Below are 20,485 nucleotides of genomic sequence, written 5' to 3'. Positions count from 1 at the left end.
TCTGAGGTCAAATTTGGACTCACATCCTCCTGACTCCAAAGCCAGTTCTCTGTACATTGTGTCACCTAGCTTCCCCCAATGGAAGGTATGGCTAAGAACAAAGAGTAGTATCTTTATTATAAGTCAAGGATATAATACCAAATACCTGGACATTTTTTGAAAGTCTTATGTGCAAACCAAAATGTTTTTAATGAAGTTAGAATATTTTTAGTGCTAGGAGGAATGCTAAATATCTTTTACTCCAACCTCTTCATTTGATAGGAGAAGAACCTGAGGGTCAGAGAGGTTAAGATTTGTCAACATCATAGGCATAGTGGTGGCTCAGTGGATAGAGGCCCTGGAGTCAGGAAGAACTGATCTGAGTTTTGACTTCAGACCCCTACTAGCTGTATGACCCTCACCAAGTCACGTAACCCTGTTTGTCTCCATTTCTTCATCTGTGAAAATGAGCTGGAGAAGAAAATGGCACTACAAATCAATTAAACAACAAACAATATTATTTATCAAGTTAATTTCAGAGCTATGGATAGAACATGGATCTGCAACTCCATAGCCAAAATTCTTTCCATTAGGATAAAGGATTTACAGGGAGAAAGGATCTTGGGGGTCATCTAATCTAGTCCATTTTCAAGATAAAGATATGTAGACCCTGCAAGTTTAAGTGATTTGCTTAAGCTACACACACAACAAATCAAATTCTCTAATAGAACTTGGTCTTCTGAATCCAAATGCACCATTCTTTACTGTGATGATTTTCCTAGCCATTCCATTATCTACTTAAATAAATTTAGTGCAGCTTGATTGATACTAGTGTGAATAAAGAAAATATTAATATTATATTCCCACTCTAATTCAGTCAAATAAACGGCAAAATAAACCAAAAATGCTTATGTTCCCTCTTCTTGTGGCTTTGTTGTTTTTTTGTTTCCTGAAATGAATATTTTACTTTCGGTCTCTGTGTGCCATCTAGTGGCAAGGTTAGAAATATGTAAAAAACTCAACAGGGTACAGTTGAAATAGATTGACCGGGACTTGCATTCTTGTTTGTTATATCTTCCTCTAGCATCCAATCAACTGAAAAGGTAAATTCTGGTATTCTATGACATTTCTTTGATTTAATATGCAAAATTTATAACTCATATCTTCTCATCCTGAGATTCTAAAGCATCATGAAAGGTGATTAAACATTTGGAAAAAAAGTCAATGCAAGCATAAAAAGAAAACCAGGCTGTATGAAGGGGAACAAGTGGAATGAGGAGGTAGAAAAAATGAAATTTGAAAGGCACAGGAATTTATTCTGCAGTATGAGGAGATGGGGACAAACTCATGCCTATTAAGGCACAAGGAATTGATCCCCTGATTACATGGTGGCTTTATTATAGAATGATAGAAGTTTTATTTAAAAAATTGGAAAATAAAATAGTAAAGACGAAACTAACACCTCGGCTGATAAATGGTATACTTTATGGATTATATAGTAAAAAGCAAACTCTCAGAATATGGGATTATTGGTTGGAGTAATTGTGGGAGAGGTTGTAAATAGAAAAAAAAAAAGTTTCTTTCTGCAAAACATTAACAAATTATACTAATCTCCAAGATTTGGGCAGCACCTTGCTGCTTGGAGAGAGATAAGAGACAGAGAGGGGAGGAGGGAGAGAGAGAGAGAGAGAGAGAGAGAGAGAGAGAGAGAGAGAGAGAGAGAGAGAGAGAGAATGAATCCTTTCTAGTTCTCTATCACTGCATTATCACCAAGATGGAGGAGGTGTTCAAAATCTACTCTGAAGCTGTATGAACTTGGTCAAATCATTTAATCTTTCTTATCCTCCATTTCCTTATATGTAAAATGTTTTGTTAGGTGGCTTGGAAGTCCTTTCAGGTCCCTATCAGGTCCCTAGGGAAACCATATCAAATTTGGCACTGGACTCTCTGCTACTGAACTGATCAGAAAATGTTAATAATTCTTATCAGAACCAGAAGCTTGAATGGTATAAACTCCTCTGGGAGAACACAACACTAGTGCAATAAATAGTAGAGGACAGAGTCCAATCATAACAGAAAAGTACTAATAGTTCTAAAGCATTTTAGATTTAATTTTAATTGGGTGGTGTGTAGGAAATATACAATAGTTTTCAGTTGTATTTGCATATACTTTTTTTGCAGTATATACTTAAGAAGTAATCAGTACATTTGATAGCTTGACTTAACAGGAATTAATTTTGAGGAAGATATTGGATATGTAGGAATTAAATGCAAATATTTTGCTTTAGATGTTCCTATACTGAGGAAAGATACTGACTCTTGGCCCTGAGGCTGCACCCATTATTTTATTCTGTCATTAAAAATGCTCTGATGGGGACTGAGAACAAGACTGTTTCTTAATAGATTAACTCTATTTTTTAGATCTGAAAGTGATAACAGAGACAGCAAGATTTCCAAGGCATCTGTGTTTTTAATTCCCTGAGTGGGATACTGACAGACACTTGTTATACTAGATAGATGACTTTTGGAGCTCTACTACTTCTGGATGAGAAATATACATAGAATTAAAGTAATGCCATTAAGCAACAAAGCAACCATCAAACTCCTTCCAAGGTTATACAAGGTTTATACTTTTAAAAAATTATCAGAGGCTTGTATTATCTGTGCTCTAGGACTATGTATAAATGGAAATGATGCCTTTCTGGATTTGGTCTTTTGGGAACACTTTGGGAGGCAGCCTAGCTCAGTGAAAAGAGTTCTGGAGTTGGTGGAACCAAGATGGTAGAATGGAGGTAGGAAATCCCAGAAGTTCTCTCCTAGACCACTCTAAATGCCTTTAAATTATGACTCTAACCAAATTCTAGAGTGGAAGCACAGAAAGACTGAGTGAAACAATGTTCCAGCCTAAGACAGCATGTAAGATTTGTGGGAAGGGTGTATTCCACTGGGGTTGGAAAGGGCTGCAGTGCAGCCCTGGCCAGCTGTCCACTAGAGCAAACTGGCTCCAGCCATCCAGGAACAACAGCCCACAGGGTTCTTGGGTTCCTGGCAGTGGGGCAGTTTCCAGACCTCTCAGCCCAGGGATTGCCAGGACAACTTGGAAGGTAAGCTTGAAAACTCTGCAAAACTAGAGTGAGTGCAGAGTCCAGGCCAACATGTCTCAGGGAATCAGAAGCAGGCCTGTGGAACCACCCAGCAGCTGCTTCCAGAGCACTCAATGTACAAAGGGTAAGAGGTTGGGGAAGACCGCAGAGGTCTCTACTCTATCTCTGAGGTAGTACTCTGTTGCTTTGCCCATACTCAGATCCAGGTCAAAATCTGAGTCCCCATCCTACTATAGTGGAGCAGGGACCCTCCTCACAGCTCCCCTCACAGAAGGGGGGTTGTGATCATCCACAGATCAGAGCACAGGCCTGGAGAGCAGTTAGGGTCTCAAAAGTTTGGGAAAGTGTGTTCTCCCTCTGAAGCAGAACCCCACTTTAACAAAGACTTAAAAATCAAGTCATAAGTTAGGGAAATGAGAAGAAAATGAATCTGATCATATTCAATTACTTTGGTCCCATGGAGGATCAAAATACACTCTCAGAAGAAGACTAAGTCAAAGTTCTTTTAAAATAGAAACAGCAGTCCAAAAGGCCAACGAGGAGAAGAATCGTTTAAAAAGCAGAACTTGGCCAGTACGACAAGGAGATTTAAAAAGCTCTCTGAAGAAAATAATTCCTTCAAATGTAAAATGGAGCTAAAGAAAGCTGATGACTTTGTGAGAAATCATGAAACAATAAAATAAAACTAAAAGAATGAAAAGTTAGAAGAAAATGTGAAATATCTCATTGGAAAAACAAGTGACCTGGAAACCAGAGCCAGGAGAGATAATTTAAAACTTATTGAGATACCTGAAAATCATAACCAGGAAAAGAGGCTGGACTTCATTTTTCAAGAAAATTGCCCTGAAAACCTAGAAGTGAAGAGTAAAATAGAAACTGAGGGAATTCACCAATCTCCTCCTGAAAGAGATCCTAAAATAAAAACTCTCAGGAATATTATAGTCAAATCCTATAACTCCCATGTCAAGAAGAAAATATTATAAGCACCCAGAAAGAAACAATTCAAATATCATGAAGTTACTATAAGAATTACATAGGATTTAGCATTCTATATTAAGGGCTCATAGAGCTTGGGATATGATATTCCAGAAGATAAAAGAGATTGGACTGCCACTGTGAATCAACTACCCAGCAATACTGTACATACTCTTTCAGGAGAAAAGATTGACATTCAGTTACATAGGGGACTCTCAAACTTTCCTGTTGAAACAGTCAGAGCTGAACAGAAAGCTTGATTTTCAAGTACAGGACTCAGGTGAAGACTAGAGAGAATGAATGGGAAGGGCAAATCATGAGGGTTTTAATAATGTTGAACTGTTTGTATTCCTGTATGTGAAGATCCTACTGATAACTTATATGAACCTTCTCATTTATTAGGGCAGTTAGAATGAACTTATATAGACAAGGCAACAGGAGGGAGCTGAATATGAAAGTATAATGTATTAAAAAGATAGAGTTAATGGTCAAAAAAGGAATGTACTGGAGAAAGGGAAAGGAGAGGTAGAATGAGAAAGTATTTCACATTAAAAAGGCAAGAAAAAGCTTTTGCTATGGAGTGGAAGAGGGGGAAGGTGAGGAGGAGTGAATAAGTTTTTATGTTCATTGTTAAGTGGCTCAGAGGAAATAACCTACACAATTAATTGGGTTTGGAAATCTATAGCAGGAAAAAAGGAGAGGAAAGGGATGGAAAAAGGGGGACAAGGGAAGGGAGGGGTGCAGTTGATAGAACAGAGGGAAGATTGTGGGATAGGGTAGTCAGATACAGCACACTTTTGAGGAGAGACAAGGTGAAAGGAGATTTAGAACAGATAAATGGGGGTGGAGAGCAATAGGATGGAGGGAAATACAAGTAACTGTGGCAATTATGGAAAAAAATTGAAGCCATTTCTCTGATGGACTTATGATAAAGAATGTGATCCACCCCAAAGACAGGACTGATGATATCTGAATACAGACTAAAGCTCACTTTTTTTCCTCTCATTTTATTTTTCTTGAGATTTCTTTATCTTTGTGGGGGGAGGGGGGATATGTTTACCTTTACAAGGCTATTATAGTAATGTGAAAAATGAATAAATTTAAAAAATTAAAAAAAAAAAATTCTGGCCTTTGGAGTGAAAGGATCTGAATTCACATCTGAATTGTACCACTACTGATTGATAAGACTTTAGGTAAGTCATTCAAATTTCCTGAGTTTCTATTTTCTTATCTGTAAAATAAGTGTACTGGACTATATTTCCAAGGTCCTTTCAATCATCCTGTAACAAGAAAGTACGCACAATGTTTACTGAAAATTAAAAAGGAATAAAGGTACAAAATGATAAATCTAATACAATCTAAAGAGATTGTTATTACAGCTAAAATTTAAGTAATAACATGACCACAAATATGCAATTAGTAAGAACAATGGAGAAAAGGATGAAGAAAACAGAGAACACTCAGTTATATTTTTAGTAATAGAAGTTTATTGCCACACACATTTCAAAATTATGCTATTTTGGGTCCAGGAAATTGAAAGGCAGAATGTTCTGTATCTTCAATATAAATATAAATTAACTCATTTGGAAGTGATTAGTCTAGAAACCCTGCAAAACAAATAAGATTGAGGGTACCATTTAAGGAAGGAGTAGTGTATTTTGTCAATTCATATGTAAAAAGACAAGAATTTTAAAAGTATCCAGAATGGAGTCAAGATGGTATCAAGCATCCAAGATTTTCACAGTTTTGGGGGGAGGGAACCCCTGCTCTGGGTAACTTCAAATAGAAGATTGGGCCATTATAGTCTCCAAATTAAACTCCAAGAGGAAAAACAATTTTTGTGTATAGCTCAGGTATTTGCCATATATAATTAAAAAAATACAGAAAATTATTGAGACATTATTGCACACATATGCATCTCTTAAACAAGCATTCATCAGCCCTCTGACAAAGTTAAATTTCAGCATAGAAACAGGCTATATTTAACTACATTTGTTGGTTTCACAAGTAGTGCTAAATATATATGTGAATATATATATTATATATATATATATATAATATACAATTGTTCTGAGAATCCAAGTATAATACCATTTTATTTGGTTTCTCAATTCACATATTAACAGCAGGAAGCATTTTTTGTCTATAAAAACAAGATTTTTTTCAAATGGAAAATTTTTAAGCACTAAAACCAGTTTTCAAGGATTTTCATGATTTTTTGTAATTAAGGTTAAGGATGAAATGCACTTTTTATTAGTCTTTACAGTTTTGTATCTTAAAAATCAAGCATTTCACCCACATATAATTACAAATCTTCAAACATTTAACCCCATTTGAAAACTCTCCATTCATTTGAAAAAAAGCCACTAATTTTTTTGCACAAATACATAAGAAATAAAACTATCAAAAATTCACCCATCATTTATTTTATATTTTCTATATTTTCTTTTATAAGATAAAATAGTGTTCAGTTTACTATGGATTTTTCAATACAGAATTTTCAGCCTTTGACAGTTACATGGAGGATTTTAAAAATTGAAATGCAATGGCTAGAATATAAAATGAGTGCCATAAAGTTAAGGTTGCATTTAAACAACTAATACACATGGGAAAATAAAACATCCAGTCTCACTTCCCTGATTTTCAAGTACTTGAATCAGGGCCAGCATCTATTAAGAATGTCATTAAGTTCTAGCTGTGCTACCCAGCTGAACCCAGGTCTAAATTTGCTTTAGTATTTTTCTTTTTTTATTTTTTAAATATTTAGTCAGTGATTGGGGATAGGAAGGTAGATTATATATTTCTCCCAAGACTATGTTAGCCTATTCTTTGAAGTCTTGTGTCTTACTAGGATATAAAGACATGATTTAATTTTTCAGTATTTGTTTTGTCTTCTAGATAAGTATAAAATTCAAACTGTTTCCATTGTTGGAAGCACATCTAGACTTTGTTTTAAATGATTTTTCTTGAGGATTGGATGAGTACATGCTATCTCCTAAGTTAATGTTTTTAGTTATCAGTTGGTTGGTTAATATCTGAATATAGTTTTTGTACAACAAAATAAACTAATAATTGTTTAATACAATGGTATAGATCTATGTTTCCAATTAACTAATTTTATTTGCTTGTTTGTTTTGCAAGGCAATGGGGTTAAGTGGCTTGCCCAAGGCCACACAGCTAGGTAATTATTAAGTGTCTGAGGCTGGATTTGAACTCAGGTACTCTTGACTCCAGGGCCTGTGCTCTATCCACTGTGCCACCTAGCTGCCCCTCCAATTAACTAATATTGTTAGATTTCCAAATTCTCTAAGAATATTTTTTACCTCAAATGTGACATAATATTTGTTGAGGTCCTAACCTGTTCCCAATTTTATTATGAAAAATGATTAATGATCTTTTTCTTGGTTTTGTACTTGATGTAAAAAAAAAATTATTTTGCTCCTTTTTTTTCTAGGAAAAGGAGGTGTACTCTTCTTTCCAAGAAAAGTGAACTTCTCTTTTACTTTAAACTGGTAACTTTAATGACCACAGGAAAAAAACAGGTTGTGAGTTGTCTTTACTAATGTGGGGGAAGGAGGGATTTTACCCCCAGTACCTCAACTTCTATTTTTTTTAAAGTGAACAAGAAAAGGAATTCAGCATGTTTCTGCCTTTTCATCCCCAATCGTTCAGAAAAAATCAAATTGAAGAGTAATTAGATATTGTTAATTAAATGTCAGTAAAACTTAGAATCTAGATGAAGAAAAGATACCTTAATATATTCATTTGTTGAGAGAACAAAAAGGAAAATTCCATGCTACATGAAAATGAAAGAGTAAAAGAGTACAATAATAAATGAGAACACTAATCAAAATAATTTGTTTTAAAACAGTCCTTTTAGGAGTTACACAGTTATAATTACTATACAAATACAATTATGATTCATATCTCTGACAATATTGAAGCATTCTGCAATGACCAATTTTAAGTTTTGGATGAATGGAAGGATGAAGTCCTATACTTACAAGATACCTGAAAACAATTGAAAAATTTTGGGAACTATCCGATCCCATATTCGTGAAAATGAAGACAAGTGATTGAATGGTTTACATTTTTATGAGTACAGCATCAGGAACAACAGGTCTATAACTTAAACAAAAAGTGGTGGATGTCTTTTTTGTTTTTGAATGGACTAAGGTAGAAAAAGTTGGGCCAATATTCATATGTGTTGATATATTTTCCACTGGCCTTTCAAGTTAATTTTTTTCTCATGAAGTAACTGACATCTTTTGAAAAAGAAAAAAAAATGTTGATTATTGCCACCAACTATAAACACCCTAGAACAATAGGAATCCCAAGTCCCTGTGGTCTGTGCAAACTTCAACTTGTACTGAATCTCTCACTAGACAGTACTCGAGACAGGAGGAATTTATTGATGTGTAGTCTTGTTCTAAAGATTTTATAATCAACTTAGTCATGATGCATTTTAAAAGATATGATGGGTTTATGGTATTTTATTTAATGCAGTGGTTATGTCCTAATAGTTCTTCAGGAAAAGATCTCTCTCTCTCTCTATCTCTCTCTCATGTATATATACATGGGGGGAGAGAGAGAGAGAGAGAGAGAGAGAGAGAGAGAGAGAGAGAGAGAGAGATGGATAGATATAGATATCTATATATATACACAAATATATTTCTGGTTAGCTTTAAGATCAATGTCTCAGTTTCTTCTTAGTATAGTTTGTATTGTTTGAGTCAATGTTACTGAAAATCCTGATTATGATACAGTTTTCCTCTATATCCAAAGTGTCTCTTGCTACCTGTAAAAGAAGGGGAAAAAAAGTTGAAAAATTACGTCCTTTTAAAAGTTAAAAAGTTTATAGCTTTTTGAAAGAGTGTAAATGAATAGGTTTATATTAAATATCATGTCTCTGAAAGTTGGCATTTTTTCTTTTTATTTCCTTACAGCCTAACTCTCTAACTCTGGACTAGTGGAAAATTTTAGAATACTCAGAAATAGTAAAGAGGAAACTTCATCTCTTCTCTATTTGGCCTGCATGCTATGGAATAAGGTGAAGATATCAGTTTGATATGTACTCTAGTATTTCCAAATGTTTTAGAATAACAATGACTTAACAAAAAGAAGATTAATTCCATGATATGGGACTATGCTTAAATGAAGGTAATATGATATAATGATATTCATTTCAACTCAATAAATGATTAAGTGTCTACTATAAGTAAAGAACTGAACTAAGCTCTGATACAAAAAGGAGGTAAAAAATTGTCCCAGTCCTCAAGATATTTAAAATCTAAAGGGGGGATTTAATATGCAAATGAATATATATATATATAGATATATATATAGATATATATATATATAAAACAATCTACTTACAGGATAAATAGAAAATAATTAAAATTGGGAGATCACTAGAATTAAGAGGAATTGGGGAAGAGAGTATTATACTTGATACTTAAAGGAAGGCAGGGTGGTCAATAGTCATAATAGAGGAGGAAGAGCTATCCAGGGATAGGGGACAATCAGAGGAAATGTCTGAAGTGGAGGGATGAAATGTCTTTTGCTTGGAACAATCCATTATCACTGGACTGAAGAGTATTTGTTGAGAAGTAAGGTGTTAAGAAGACTGAAAAGGTAGGAGAGCCAAACAGAGCATTTAATATTTGCTGTTAGAGGCAATATGGAATCCCTGGAGTTTATTTAGTAAGGAGGCAACATGTGTCTTATGAAAATCACTTTAGTAGCTGAATGAAAATGGATGAAATAATATTAAAAGGTCTTAACTTTATATGTTTGTATATTTGAGTCTTTTGTTTTGGGATGAGACCAAAAGAAAGACAGAGTATGCTGAGTCCCAAGTATAGCACTATATCTAACATATAGTGACTATCTGATCCTTGGGAAATTCCTCAACATCTTAAGATTTTACATTCAAATATTTCTTCTTCACATATTAATGAAATGATGCTGACTACTTCATCTAGACACTTTATATCCCAGTCAATTCTATAAGGCTCCAAGTCACAGAAAGGTTGTAAAGTACTTAACAAATATTATTTCATTTATATCATTACAACAAACTTGGGAGACAGTTATTATTATTATTATTACCATTATACATGAGCAAATTGAAAGATTCAGTAACTTTCCCAGAGACACATAATCATAAAGTATCAGAGGAGGGATTGGACCTCAGGTCTTCCAGGCTGTACTAGCTATCTGATTTATTAGTTAGCAACAGATGATAATACCTTAATATAGAATTTGTAAGACTGATTACACAAATTAGTTACTTTATTCTTTTTTTTTGTTTTTTTTTGCAAGGGTTAAATGATTTGCCCAAGGTCATACAACTAGGTAATTATTAAGTATCTGAGATCAAATTTGAACTCCGGTCATCCTGACTCCAGGGCCGGTGCAGTGCACTATGCACTGCACCACCTAGCTGCCCCCCTAGTTACTTTGTTCTTAACCACAACCTTGAACAAAGTGAGTTAGTTCCTTGCAATTAGAAAGCTTCAGGAAGAAGTTGGATGACCAGCAACTGTGATATTGTAGAGTAGGAAAGTTTGCATCAGGATTGGTTTACATGACTGTTAAGGGGTCTCCCAAATCTAAGAACCTATAATGCTATATCTTCCCTACTTTTTATTTTATATCTCTATGACCCATCAAAACCCATGTATAAAACCCATTATTCACACAAACACATTCATAGCTATCTGTTATATGACCTTTATTTTGAATACCTAGTAAAAATTGAAAACAAAAAAACTACCTATGGCATTGAGAACTTTTGAGGTGTACTTACTTATTTTATTTTCTTTGATCTGCATACACAATATGCAATCATGGATGCAACAAAGGTTACAAGACCAATGATAAGTAGGACCATTTCTAACAGACCCAAGAGGTTTATTTTACCAGTGACTTGCTTTCTGAACATTTCTGCTTTCTCATCACCAATGGTACCAGTCTGAAATCAAAGCAAAGCAGTATTACTTATGAATCAGTAAAACAACAACAAATGTACATAAAACAAATGCTCTTCTTTTTTGTGTGTGCATTTTCACATACAAAAGTGTGCCTGAGAAACTTAAAAATTGTGTAAGTAACTAGGATATTTTGGGGTTAACTCAGGGGAAAAAAGAGAATCATGACTAAATGGCTCCCCACTTAAAAGGATAACATCCATGTCCTTGATTTTGCCTACTAAAAATTTTAACTACTTGTGGATCAAGGGAGACTTGGGAAAAAAGATACATGCAAAGTGCATTGAAATGCTAATCTTACTTCAATTTTTTTCATCTCATTTGTTTCTTCCTTTCCACTTCTCTTTATCCTTAACCTCCACTAAATCTAGTTTCTGTCCAATTCTTTTCTTTTTTGCAAACAAGAGTAGTATTGAATAATGAGGTTAAACCAGTGTATGAGAACTGAAAGCTGGTAAACACTCAGCATTTTTCATGTTTGCTTTCCTTAACCTTTCTCTAATTTCAGTAAGGTATATGTAAGATTCTAATCAACAGTAAGATTGATCAACTAGCTCTAACACACTGTCATCAGTCATTTGTTCACCAACGTCTGAAGGAAAGTTCAAAGAGTTATTTGGGATCATTTCTATTCCAGAGGTTCAAAGTACTTATTAGCTCTGTGACTAGTTGTCTTGAGTGATAACAAAATTGTTTCAAACGCTTTTCGTAGCAATCTATCACATATTTGTAAACTTGTCCTTTACTTAGAATTATGAATACATAATGCATCCCAACATGACCAAATCACTGAAAGTCATACAATTTGCTAAGGGTCAGACAGATTTCTATGATTTTCTTTTGTACAGTGCTTACTGCAAGATCCCATATAAGCAGGTGTTTGAGATAAAGGTTTAAGATATGGTAGTAATTGGCAGAACATTATCTTGCTTTGTTGGCATGAAGAAACATTTTATGTTTCTGTTTATTTTGGTCATAAAAGGAAAACATGCATGTGAATGAATACGTTCACAAATTATCATTAACATTTATTAATGTTCTTGGAGTAATGAAAAAACACTTCCAACCCCAAACACATTTTATGTATATACACATATATATGCATATCCATATATATATATCTATATATATATATATATATATATATATATATATATACAGATATGATCAACTAAGATGGGTGCAGTTTCAAAGACAAACCTGAGAGAGTTGCTATGGAAAATTATATATATATATATATATATATGTATATCTATCTATCTATCTATCTATCTATCTATCTATCTATCTAACATATTTTGAAGCAAATGTGGGCAGAGGAAGAGGAGGTTTGGAAAAGATGGTCAGTTCAAAAAGAGACCTGTCATTAAAAGCCTTCTTTTACAAAAATCTTCTGATCTTCTGATCTTTAGTAATTAATATATTCAAAATACTCACCTCATTGAGCCAAAGAATTGGGACAAGGTAGTTCCGTTTCAATTTACTTAAAGTTCTGTAAAGAATTAAAACAATAGGTTTTTTTTTTAAAAATCTGAAATATACATTGTTCAGTTCAATCATTTATTAACCACCTTTTTATATGTGGTGATTATGCTAATTGTGTTAGGCTTAAAAAGATGAAAACAGACAATTCCTAGACATTTATCCTACCTTATAGGGAAGTAGGAGGAAAAGGGTAAAGGAATGTGAGGCAGACAGCAGTCAAAAGCAAAACATTGGTGAGGAGAGATAAGGGGAAGGGAGAAAGAAAGGATGGAAAGAAAAAAGATTTTTGCATAAATAAAACCAATATAACAAAGATCATAAGAAATGCGGAAAGCTAGGAAACAATTTTTATATATCCATTGTTTCTGATAAAGGACTCATTTCTAAAATATTTAGAGAACAGAGTCAAATTTATAAGAATATGTCATTTTCCAGTTGATAAATGGTTAAAGGATATGAACAAATAATTTTCAGATGAAGAAACTAAAGCAATACATAATCATATAAAATATGCTTCAGATCATTAATGATCATAGAAATACAAATTAAAACAACTCTGAACTACCACTTCATATCAGTCAGATTGTGACAAATGACAATATGACAAGAAAATGAAAATGATTAATATTAGATAGGATGTGGAAAAACTGGGACCCTAATGCACTATTGGTGGAGTTGTGAACTGATCCAACCATTCTGATGAGTAATTTGGAACTACACCCAAAGGGCATACTCTTTCATCTAATAGTACCACTACTATGTCTATATCCCAAAGAGATCATAAAAAATGGGGAAAGACCCACCTATATAAAAGTATTTAAAATATTACTTTTTTGTAGCAGCAGAGAACTGGAAATTGAGGGAACACTTCAACTGGGAAATGGTTAAACACAGTATGGTATGTAGATAGAAACCTATTGTTCTGTGAGAAATAATAGCAGACAGACTTTAGAAAATCCTGGAAAGACTTACATGACTTAATGCTGAAGAAAGTAACTAGGAGAACATTATACACATCAACAATAACATTATATGATCAACTAACATGGATGCAGTTTCTCTCAGCAGTTCAGTGATCAAAGATAAACCTGAAGGACTTGTAATGGAAAATGCTATATACATCCAGAGGAAAAACTATGGTCTGAATGAAGAGAAAAGCATACTATATTCACTTTTTAAAACTTTTTTATATTGTTTCTTTCTCTCTATTGATCTGTTCCTCCATATTTCTAATTCTTCTTTCACAACCTGCCAAATATGAAAATATATTAAATATATGATATATGTATAACATATATCAAATTGTTTGCTACAGTGAGGAAGGAAAAGGAAAGGGAAGCTGTTGGAAAAATGTGGAACTCAAAAGCTTGCAAAAGGGTAAATGTTGAAAACTATCTTTCCATTAATTGGGGGAGGGGAAGAAAGAAAAAACAGACGGTTCCTTTCCATAAAGAACTTATAGTCTTCTGTGTGAGTTATACACTGTACACAAAAATCAAAAGTAATAATACAAAGCATAACATAAGACAAGTAAATGAGAGATCTGGACAAAGTGCCCTAGGAAAATTGAGAGGTTGGAGTGGTTAGGAGCAGGGAAGGCTACATGAAAGAACTGGCATCTGAGCTAAAAATAGAAGGAATTAGAAAGATTTCATAAGACTGACTACATAGAGTTATAATCTGGCATGTGAATCTCAGAGGATAATTATTAATTCAGTCTCCCAGAAGGTTGGGGTGGAACTGAAAAAAAAGTTTAATGGCATTGACTTTGGCAATAAGGGCATAAATATGAAAATCTTAGGGACCAGGTATACATACATACATGCATGCATACATACATATATATGTATGTGTGTGTATGCATATATGTGTGTGTGTGTGTGTGTGTACAGATACCAATATATCCACTGAAGTCGTTTGCTTTGTTTAATAAGGTTACCCAATGTTCCCCAAGTTCCTATGATCATGCCCCTGAATCTGTACTGATTTCTAAAAAGAAAGAGCAAGATCCTATGAATCTAAAGAACTAGGAGAGCTATTAGCATCAATCTGTGATTACCAGGAAGAGGAGATACTGAAAACATTTAATGTATTTAGATCAAAATGTAAAGCTAGGATGTAATCTGTATTGCTGTCTAAGACACAACTTAGGAAAAATGAAGATAGTGAGCCAAGAGCCAAGAGCAATAAGAGAGTTGGCTGACAATTTTGAGTTTAAGGATAGGAGATTTAGGAAATTACTGTTAGGATCCCACACTGTAACTCTTAAAAAAACAAACAACAGCTAGAACAAAAAGAAATAAAGCAAAAAATAGTCTTAACTTTCTCTTCCTTTTCCTTACCTTCCACAAAGGCTAGGGAAGTCATTTACAACTGGGAAGGGTTTCAATATCTCATTTTTATTTTGATCATTTATGTTAGTAAAGATGCTTATTTAAAACAAAGAAAGATTTTGTATGTGTGTGTAAGCACACATGTGCATTTCTAAACATAAACACAGATGTTTACATGTGCATACATAAATATATGTGTTTACATATACACACGTATATATGAATAGTTCCAGCTATGACTGGTGTTCTTTCCTCATAATTTTCCCTTGCAAAGGTATCAAAGCCTAATAGAAATATGCCTGGAAATCATAGGGAAGTTCATGAGCTAGAGAGAAGAAACGTACATTTAGTCTAATGGGTTGTGACTACATGAATTTCAGCCTTATCAGTCAATAATAAATTGTGTCCTATGTGTCATACTCTATTCTAGGAACATTCAGAGACTGTTGAGTCACAAGTTGAAAGCTTAGTCCCAATCAGACAGAGAGGACGATCTCATGAATGTGCCTTGAGTGTGAGTTGAAGAGCCAGATGGTGAATTACTTAGTTGTAAAAAAGGGTCAGTGGTTAATGCTGTCTGCCTCTAGGGAGGAGGTTCCTGCTATTGCTCACTAAATGTTGCAGTAATTAGATGAATAACCTAAAATAGGTCTGGAAAACTGAGGGTCAGATAATGGAGAGTCTTAGGTTCTAAAGAAGTTTGGGTTCTACCTTCTTGGCTTTGGAAAATCAATGAAGGTTTTGAGTAGAGGAGGGAGTTGTCGACATGCTAAGACTTTTATTTTGATAATGGTATGAAGGATGACTATAGAAGGAGGAGGGATTAAAATTTTTCTGCCTATGTGACAGAGAGATTGGCAGTGCCAATAATAGATACTAACAATTAGAGGAAATCTAAGAAGGGAGGAGGTCATCTTTGTATAACACAAAGTTTGATGGAATTGCAAAACATTCAGATGGAGACGCTCATTAGGAAGTGAAAGGTACTAGAGCAAAACCTCAAGAGGGGTTATGGAGATTTTTTTCAAAATGGTTTAAATATTCATCATTTAACTTCCATGTAATGATTGCCAGACTTATACATTTCAGTTTTATATTGCTGCTTTTCAGTGTTCTCTGTCTCTTCGTGACTCCATTTGAGGTTTTTTGGGCAAATATTCTGGAGTGATTTGGCATTTCTTTTTCTAGTTCATTTTAATTGAAGAAACTGAAGCAATCAGGGTTAAGTAATTTGCCCAGGTTCACAAAGCTAGTAAATACTTGAAACCAGATTTGAACTCAAGAATCCAGAGCTGGCACTCTGACAGGGGATACATTGAACCATGAAACTTCTTGTTTATGTGTAATTTATGCATATTAATGTAAACATATTGTATTATTAAATGAAAGTCATTTGAAAAATAAGTGAATAGATAGTTTTTAAACTACATGGCATTTGAAGTTTGACCTTTTAAAGGATCAATCCTCTAGCTTCATCTGGTCAAATTAGTAGAGATTATTAGATTATTTTTTTAATCCATGTTAGAATACCAAACCAGATATAGAAAACTTACTCAATTTTTTTTACTGGTTTAACAAGTATGTTAACCTGCAGTCGTTTTGCAAATTGCAAAGTAAATCCAGTGATCTAAAAGGAGAGAAGAATTAAATAAAATTACTCATCCACTTTTATATATTGACTATCTGGAATATATAATTAGATTTCTTATCATAGAGCTTATAAAGCTCTTTACATATATCATCTCATTTAATTTTCACAATCATAAACATATTTTACAGGTGAACAAACTGAGGCTTACTGATCTGCCCAGGATTGCATTATCAGTAAGTGTCTGATTTGGATTTATGCTATAGTTTTCAGATTCAGTGCTCTATCAATTCAATCCAGCATGCATGTGTGTGTGTGTGTGTGTGTATACATATATACATAAATGTGTGTCTGTGTGTGTTTATATTTATACATATTTGCATATGCATATGCACACATGTTCTCTATATATCTAGAGAAGCGAATATATATATGTATATATATGCATATATATATGCATTTATTCACAAATCTTTTGTCTTGATTATAACAATCAGGCTATATTGTAAAATTATTTTGTCTTTTATATATTGGATCTTAAACTTATCTTTATCATCTGATCATTAAAATAACAAAATAATATAATAATTCTTACATATCTGTAAAAGATAAATTGATGACTTAGAAATCAAGGTAATAAGGAAATCTTGTGATTTGTATTATTGAAGAATATGCTTATGTTAATGAAATGATGGATTCTTTAAATCTTGAGGGAAATATTAATTTCTGATTTCAACCAAAAGAACTACCTTGTAAAAGTCTACTTACTCTTTCTACTTACAAATTAAAATGGTATTATCTTGATATTGTATAATCATTATTTGGATCATAAAGGCAGAAAACTACAAATGACTTAAGATTTTACAGATAAAAAATAGTTTTGGGGGAATTAATGACTTGCCCTAGGACATACAAGTCATAAGCATTAATTGCAGAACTGGAATCCAGATCCCCCAACTTCATTGTGGTAGGTGGAAAATATTTACTTTATCATTAATAATTACAATGGTCTATATTTTACAGTGGTAAACAAGGTATAAATAATGGAGAGAGAACTCATCTTGGTACCAGCAAAAACTAATTTTAGCATATTCTAATTGTGAATACCAATGAAATTACAAATCCATTTGCTATCCCAAACCTTTATAAAATTTTGCTAAAATATATTACAGCTATGGTGTCCTTTGATTCTCAAAATAATGTTATAAATAGCACAAGCATTGGAGTTTCCATCTTACTGATAAAGTACTGCTCTTCTCAAAAATCCTAGTTAATTAAATATAGCCTGACTTAAAGTCCTTTATCCTTTCTGTTATAGCATGGTGATTTTCAAAAGGGGAACATAAGGATAGCTTTATGAATTTAGAATGGGAGTGGAGGGCAAGACATGAAATGAATTATGGATAAGAGGAAAATATATGCTTCTTGGGTACAAGTAGGTTTAAAATTCTGACCATAGGATTATTATACTTTTAAAATTTTCTTACAGGTTCAACATCCAGATATGTTCTATGCTCCTCTTCATTTGGATTTAACCCTTCTATAGGTTCTGGGATATCAGGGCTTGCATGTAGAAAGTGAGGAAGTGAAATGTACACTGGCTTTTCTGGAAGAAAAGGAAATTTGAAATGGTCATTGATAAAATCATTTCCTTTTCAAAATCCATAAAAGCTGCAACAAAATAAATAGTTGAAAAGGAAAAGATTCCAAGGCTAAACCAACAGAAAAAAGTAAAGCATAAATTTCTTATGCCAATATATGAAGATAGAGTTCAGAATTATGCTGCTGGGAATAAATATTACTAGAAGGATAGAATACTGGCCTCTGAACCAGGACACTTTCAATTCAAGTTCTACTTCTCTTTACTAGAGAACAGATGAGCCTGGGCAAGTTCCTTAACCCCTTGGTACCTGAGGGGTATTATCTAAGGCAGAAGGCTGCAGAGTTTGTGCTAATTTGTAATTCTCTACATGGATGAATTCACAGCTCCAGGAAAATAAAATAGTTTAGAGAGTTATAGATAAGTTGTGCATACTTCAATGGATCCATTATCTTGTTTTTTTAGATACTCTTTTCCAAGGCCTTTTGGAGAATTCAATAATCAATCTATGTCATTTCATCCTTTGTGATTTTTTCCCCATGATTTCCCAGGAAAATGTGTTAGACAGTACCTGGAGAAACTGAAAGTGTTGCCCAACTTACTAATGCTACCCACTTTTCTCCTATTTAGTTTTGGGCTCATTTTATTATCCATTTATAACAATTTGTTTTCTGGATAAATTCACTAATGTCCTAATTCAAGGGAATGACTATCCAATCACACACATTAGTCTAGAAAAATTGTGTTAATCATTCATTTTCTCTTTCTTTTGTTTATTGTTAGGCAAATATCCTCTGAGTAATATTGACTCTCAAAAGCATTTTAAGAATTGATATAATCATTGTAATACTGTCCAACTCTTTGTTTTTTTTTTCTGGCAAGAGTAAATATTTGTGGTAAGAATGCTTATACTACTTTGACACTTTGCTTGACATGGCATTATCAAAGAAGTTATTTCAATAGCTACAGGTGTGAAAGAATTTTGTATCTAGATGAAACATTCTTAGAAGAGAGAGCCTTGAAAACCTTTGCTTGTCAAATGATTAAAAAGACCAGAAAATAATTCATCTAAATAGTATGTTAAGGTCTGTGGAGTACTTTACAAGTATTATCTTATTATCCTTATGGAAAACAAAAAAAAATCTATTTTACAGATTATTTGAGGCAGAAAAAAGTTTAAATGACTACTTATAGTCATATATTAAGAAAGGGTTTAAGGGCATATTTGAACTCAGGTCTTCTAACTCTTGGTCCAGTGTTGTATCCACTATGAAAACTAACTGCCTCAAAATAATTTTGCTATGTTTGACTCTTCATGACCCCATTTGGGTTTTCCTGGCAGACACTGAAGCAATTTGCTATTTCTGTCTCCTGTTTATTTTACAATTGAGGAAACTGAGATAATCAGAGTTAAATGATTTGTCCAGGGTCACACAGGTAATATGTGTCTGAGGCTAAATTGAACTCAGAAAGATGCCTCATTTAGCTATTCCTTAATATCAATAACAAAATGAAATGTATTCTCAACCTTTTCAGTCCAACTTTAGACCCTCATGATGTGGTCAGCTATGGGAAATCCTTTCTTTTTTCCTTCTTATTTTAAATCAGAGGTATCTATATGCATTTATAGTATTATTATTATTCTCATGATGATTTTATTGAAGTACGTAAGTAAGAAAATCAGTCACTGATATTGCTATCATCTCAATTCCAAGTTACTTTATTAAGTCACTAGGCATTTTCCTTTTTTATAAGCATTTTGAAAATAGATTTTTCAATGTTCTAAATTATTTCATTTTTCTAACTATTCTTCCTATCTTTATTTTTTAAATGATTTGGCTTCTTTCTCATTTAGCATACTAGGGAATGAAATCTCAAATTCCAAGTAAGATAAATTCCACTACTCTCAAGAATGACGTTGCCACTACTTCTATTAGATGACATATGTAGCTGCAGTTTAATTTCAAACTGTGAAAAGACAAAGGAAAAAAAATTATGTTTCAAAATGAACTGCTTGGAAAATTTTAGGAAATAACTTGCTCAGAACTAGAAATCCTTGATCTTTCATTTCCTAGATCAATTTCTCCCCCCATCCCCATTGGGCCCTCCCTGTATGCTTTAACTTTATGCCCCCTCCCTATTACTGGAAATGGAAGAAAAATATGTGTATGTAATTACATTTATATATATTTATATGTATATGTATATAAATGCACATTTTAATCGTACAGACATATATATATATGTGTGTGTATACACACACATACACATATATATGGATATATTTATAAGAGCCTGTATAAAATACATAACAAAGTGGGAAAAATCCACAAGCAGTTTCAGAGCTTAATGTGATTAAAAAGCTTATTAGAGAAATACTTTGGAGATAAATTTGACAAATGATATGATTAAATATCAGAGAGACAAGA

General features: G+C 33.3%; 1 protein-coding gene across 6 annotated transcripts in view; it reads right to left on the bottom strand.

Annotated features, from left to right (window-relative positions):
• Positions 1-6,795: 6,795 nt before the first annotated feature.
• Positions 6,796-20,485, bottom strand: part of CD36 (CD36 molecule (CD36 blood group)) — a 120,791-nt gene continuing 107,101 nt past the window's right edge. For all 6 annotated transcript variants that reach the window (XM_074194030.1, XM_074194028.1, XM_074194031.1 and 3 more), the window contains exons 11-15: positions 17,944-18,062; positions 16,422-16,495; positions 12,488-12,542; positions 10,870-11,034; positions 6,796-8,856 (exon numbers count right to left, since the gene is read on the bottom strand). In XM_074194030.1, coding sequence (XP_074050131.1) covers positions 10,870-11,034; positions 12,488-12,542; positions 16,422-16,495; positions 17,944-18,062 — 413 coding nt within the window. In that variant the 3' untranslated portion in view covers positions 6,796-8,856. The remainder of the gene's footprint in view (positions 8,857-10,869; positions 11,035-12,487; positions 12,543-16,421; positions 16,496-17,943; positions 18,063-20,485) is intronic.

Source organism: Macrotis lagotis, chromosome 7 (assembly GCF_037893015.1).
Source record: "Macrotis lagotis isolate mMagLag1 chromosome 7, bilby.v1.9.chrom.fasta, whole genome shotgun sequence".
Lineage (NCBI taxonomy): Eukaryota > Metazoa > Chordata > Mammalia > Peramelemorphia > Peramelidae > Macrotis > Macrotis lagotis.
Note: the sequence above shows the minus strand (reverse complement) of the source record. Positions and strands in the feature narration are given on the sequence as shown.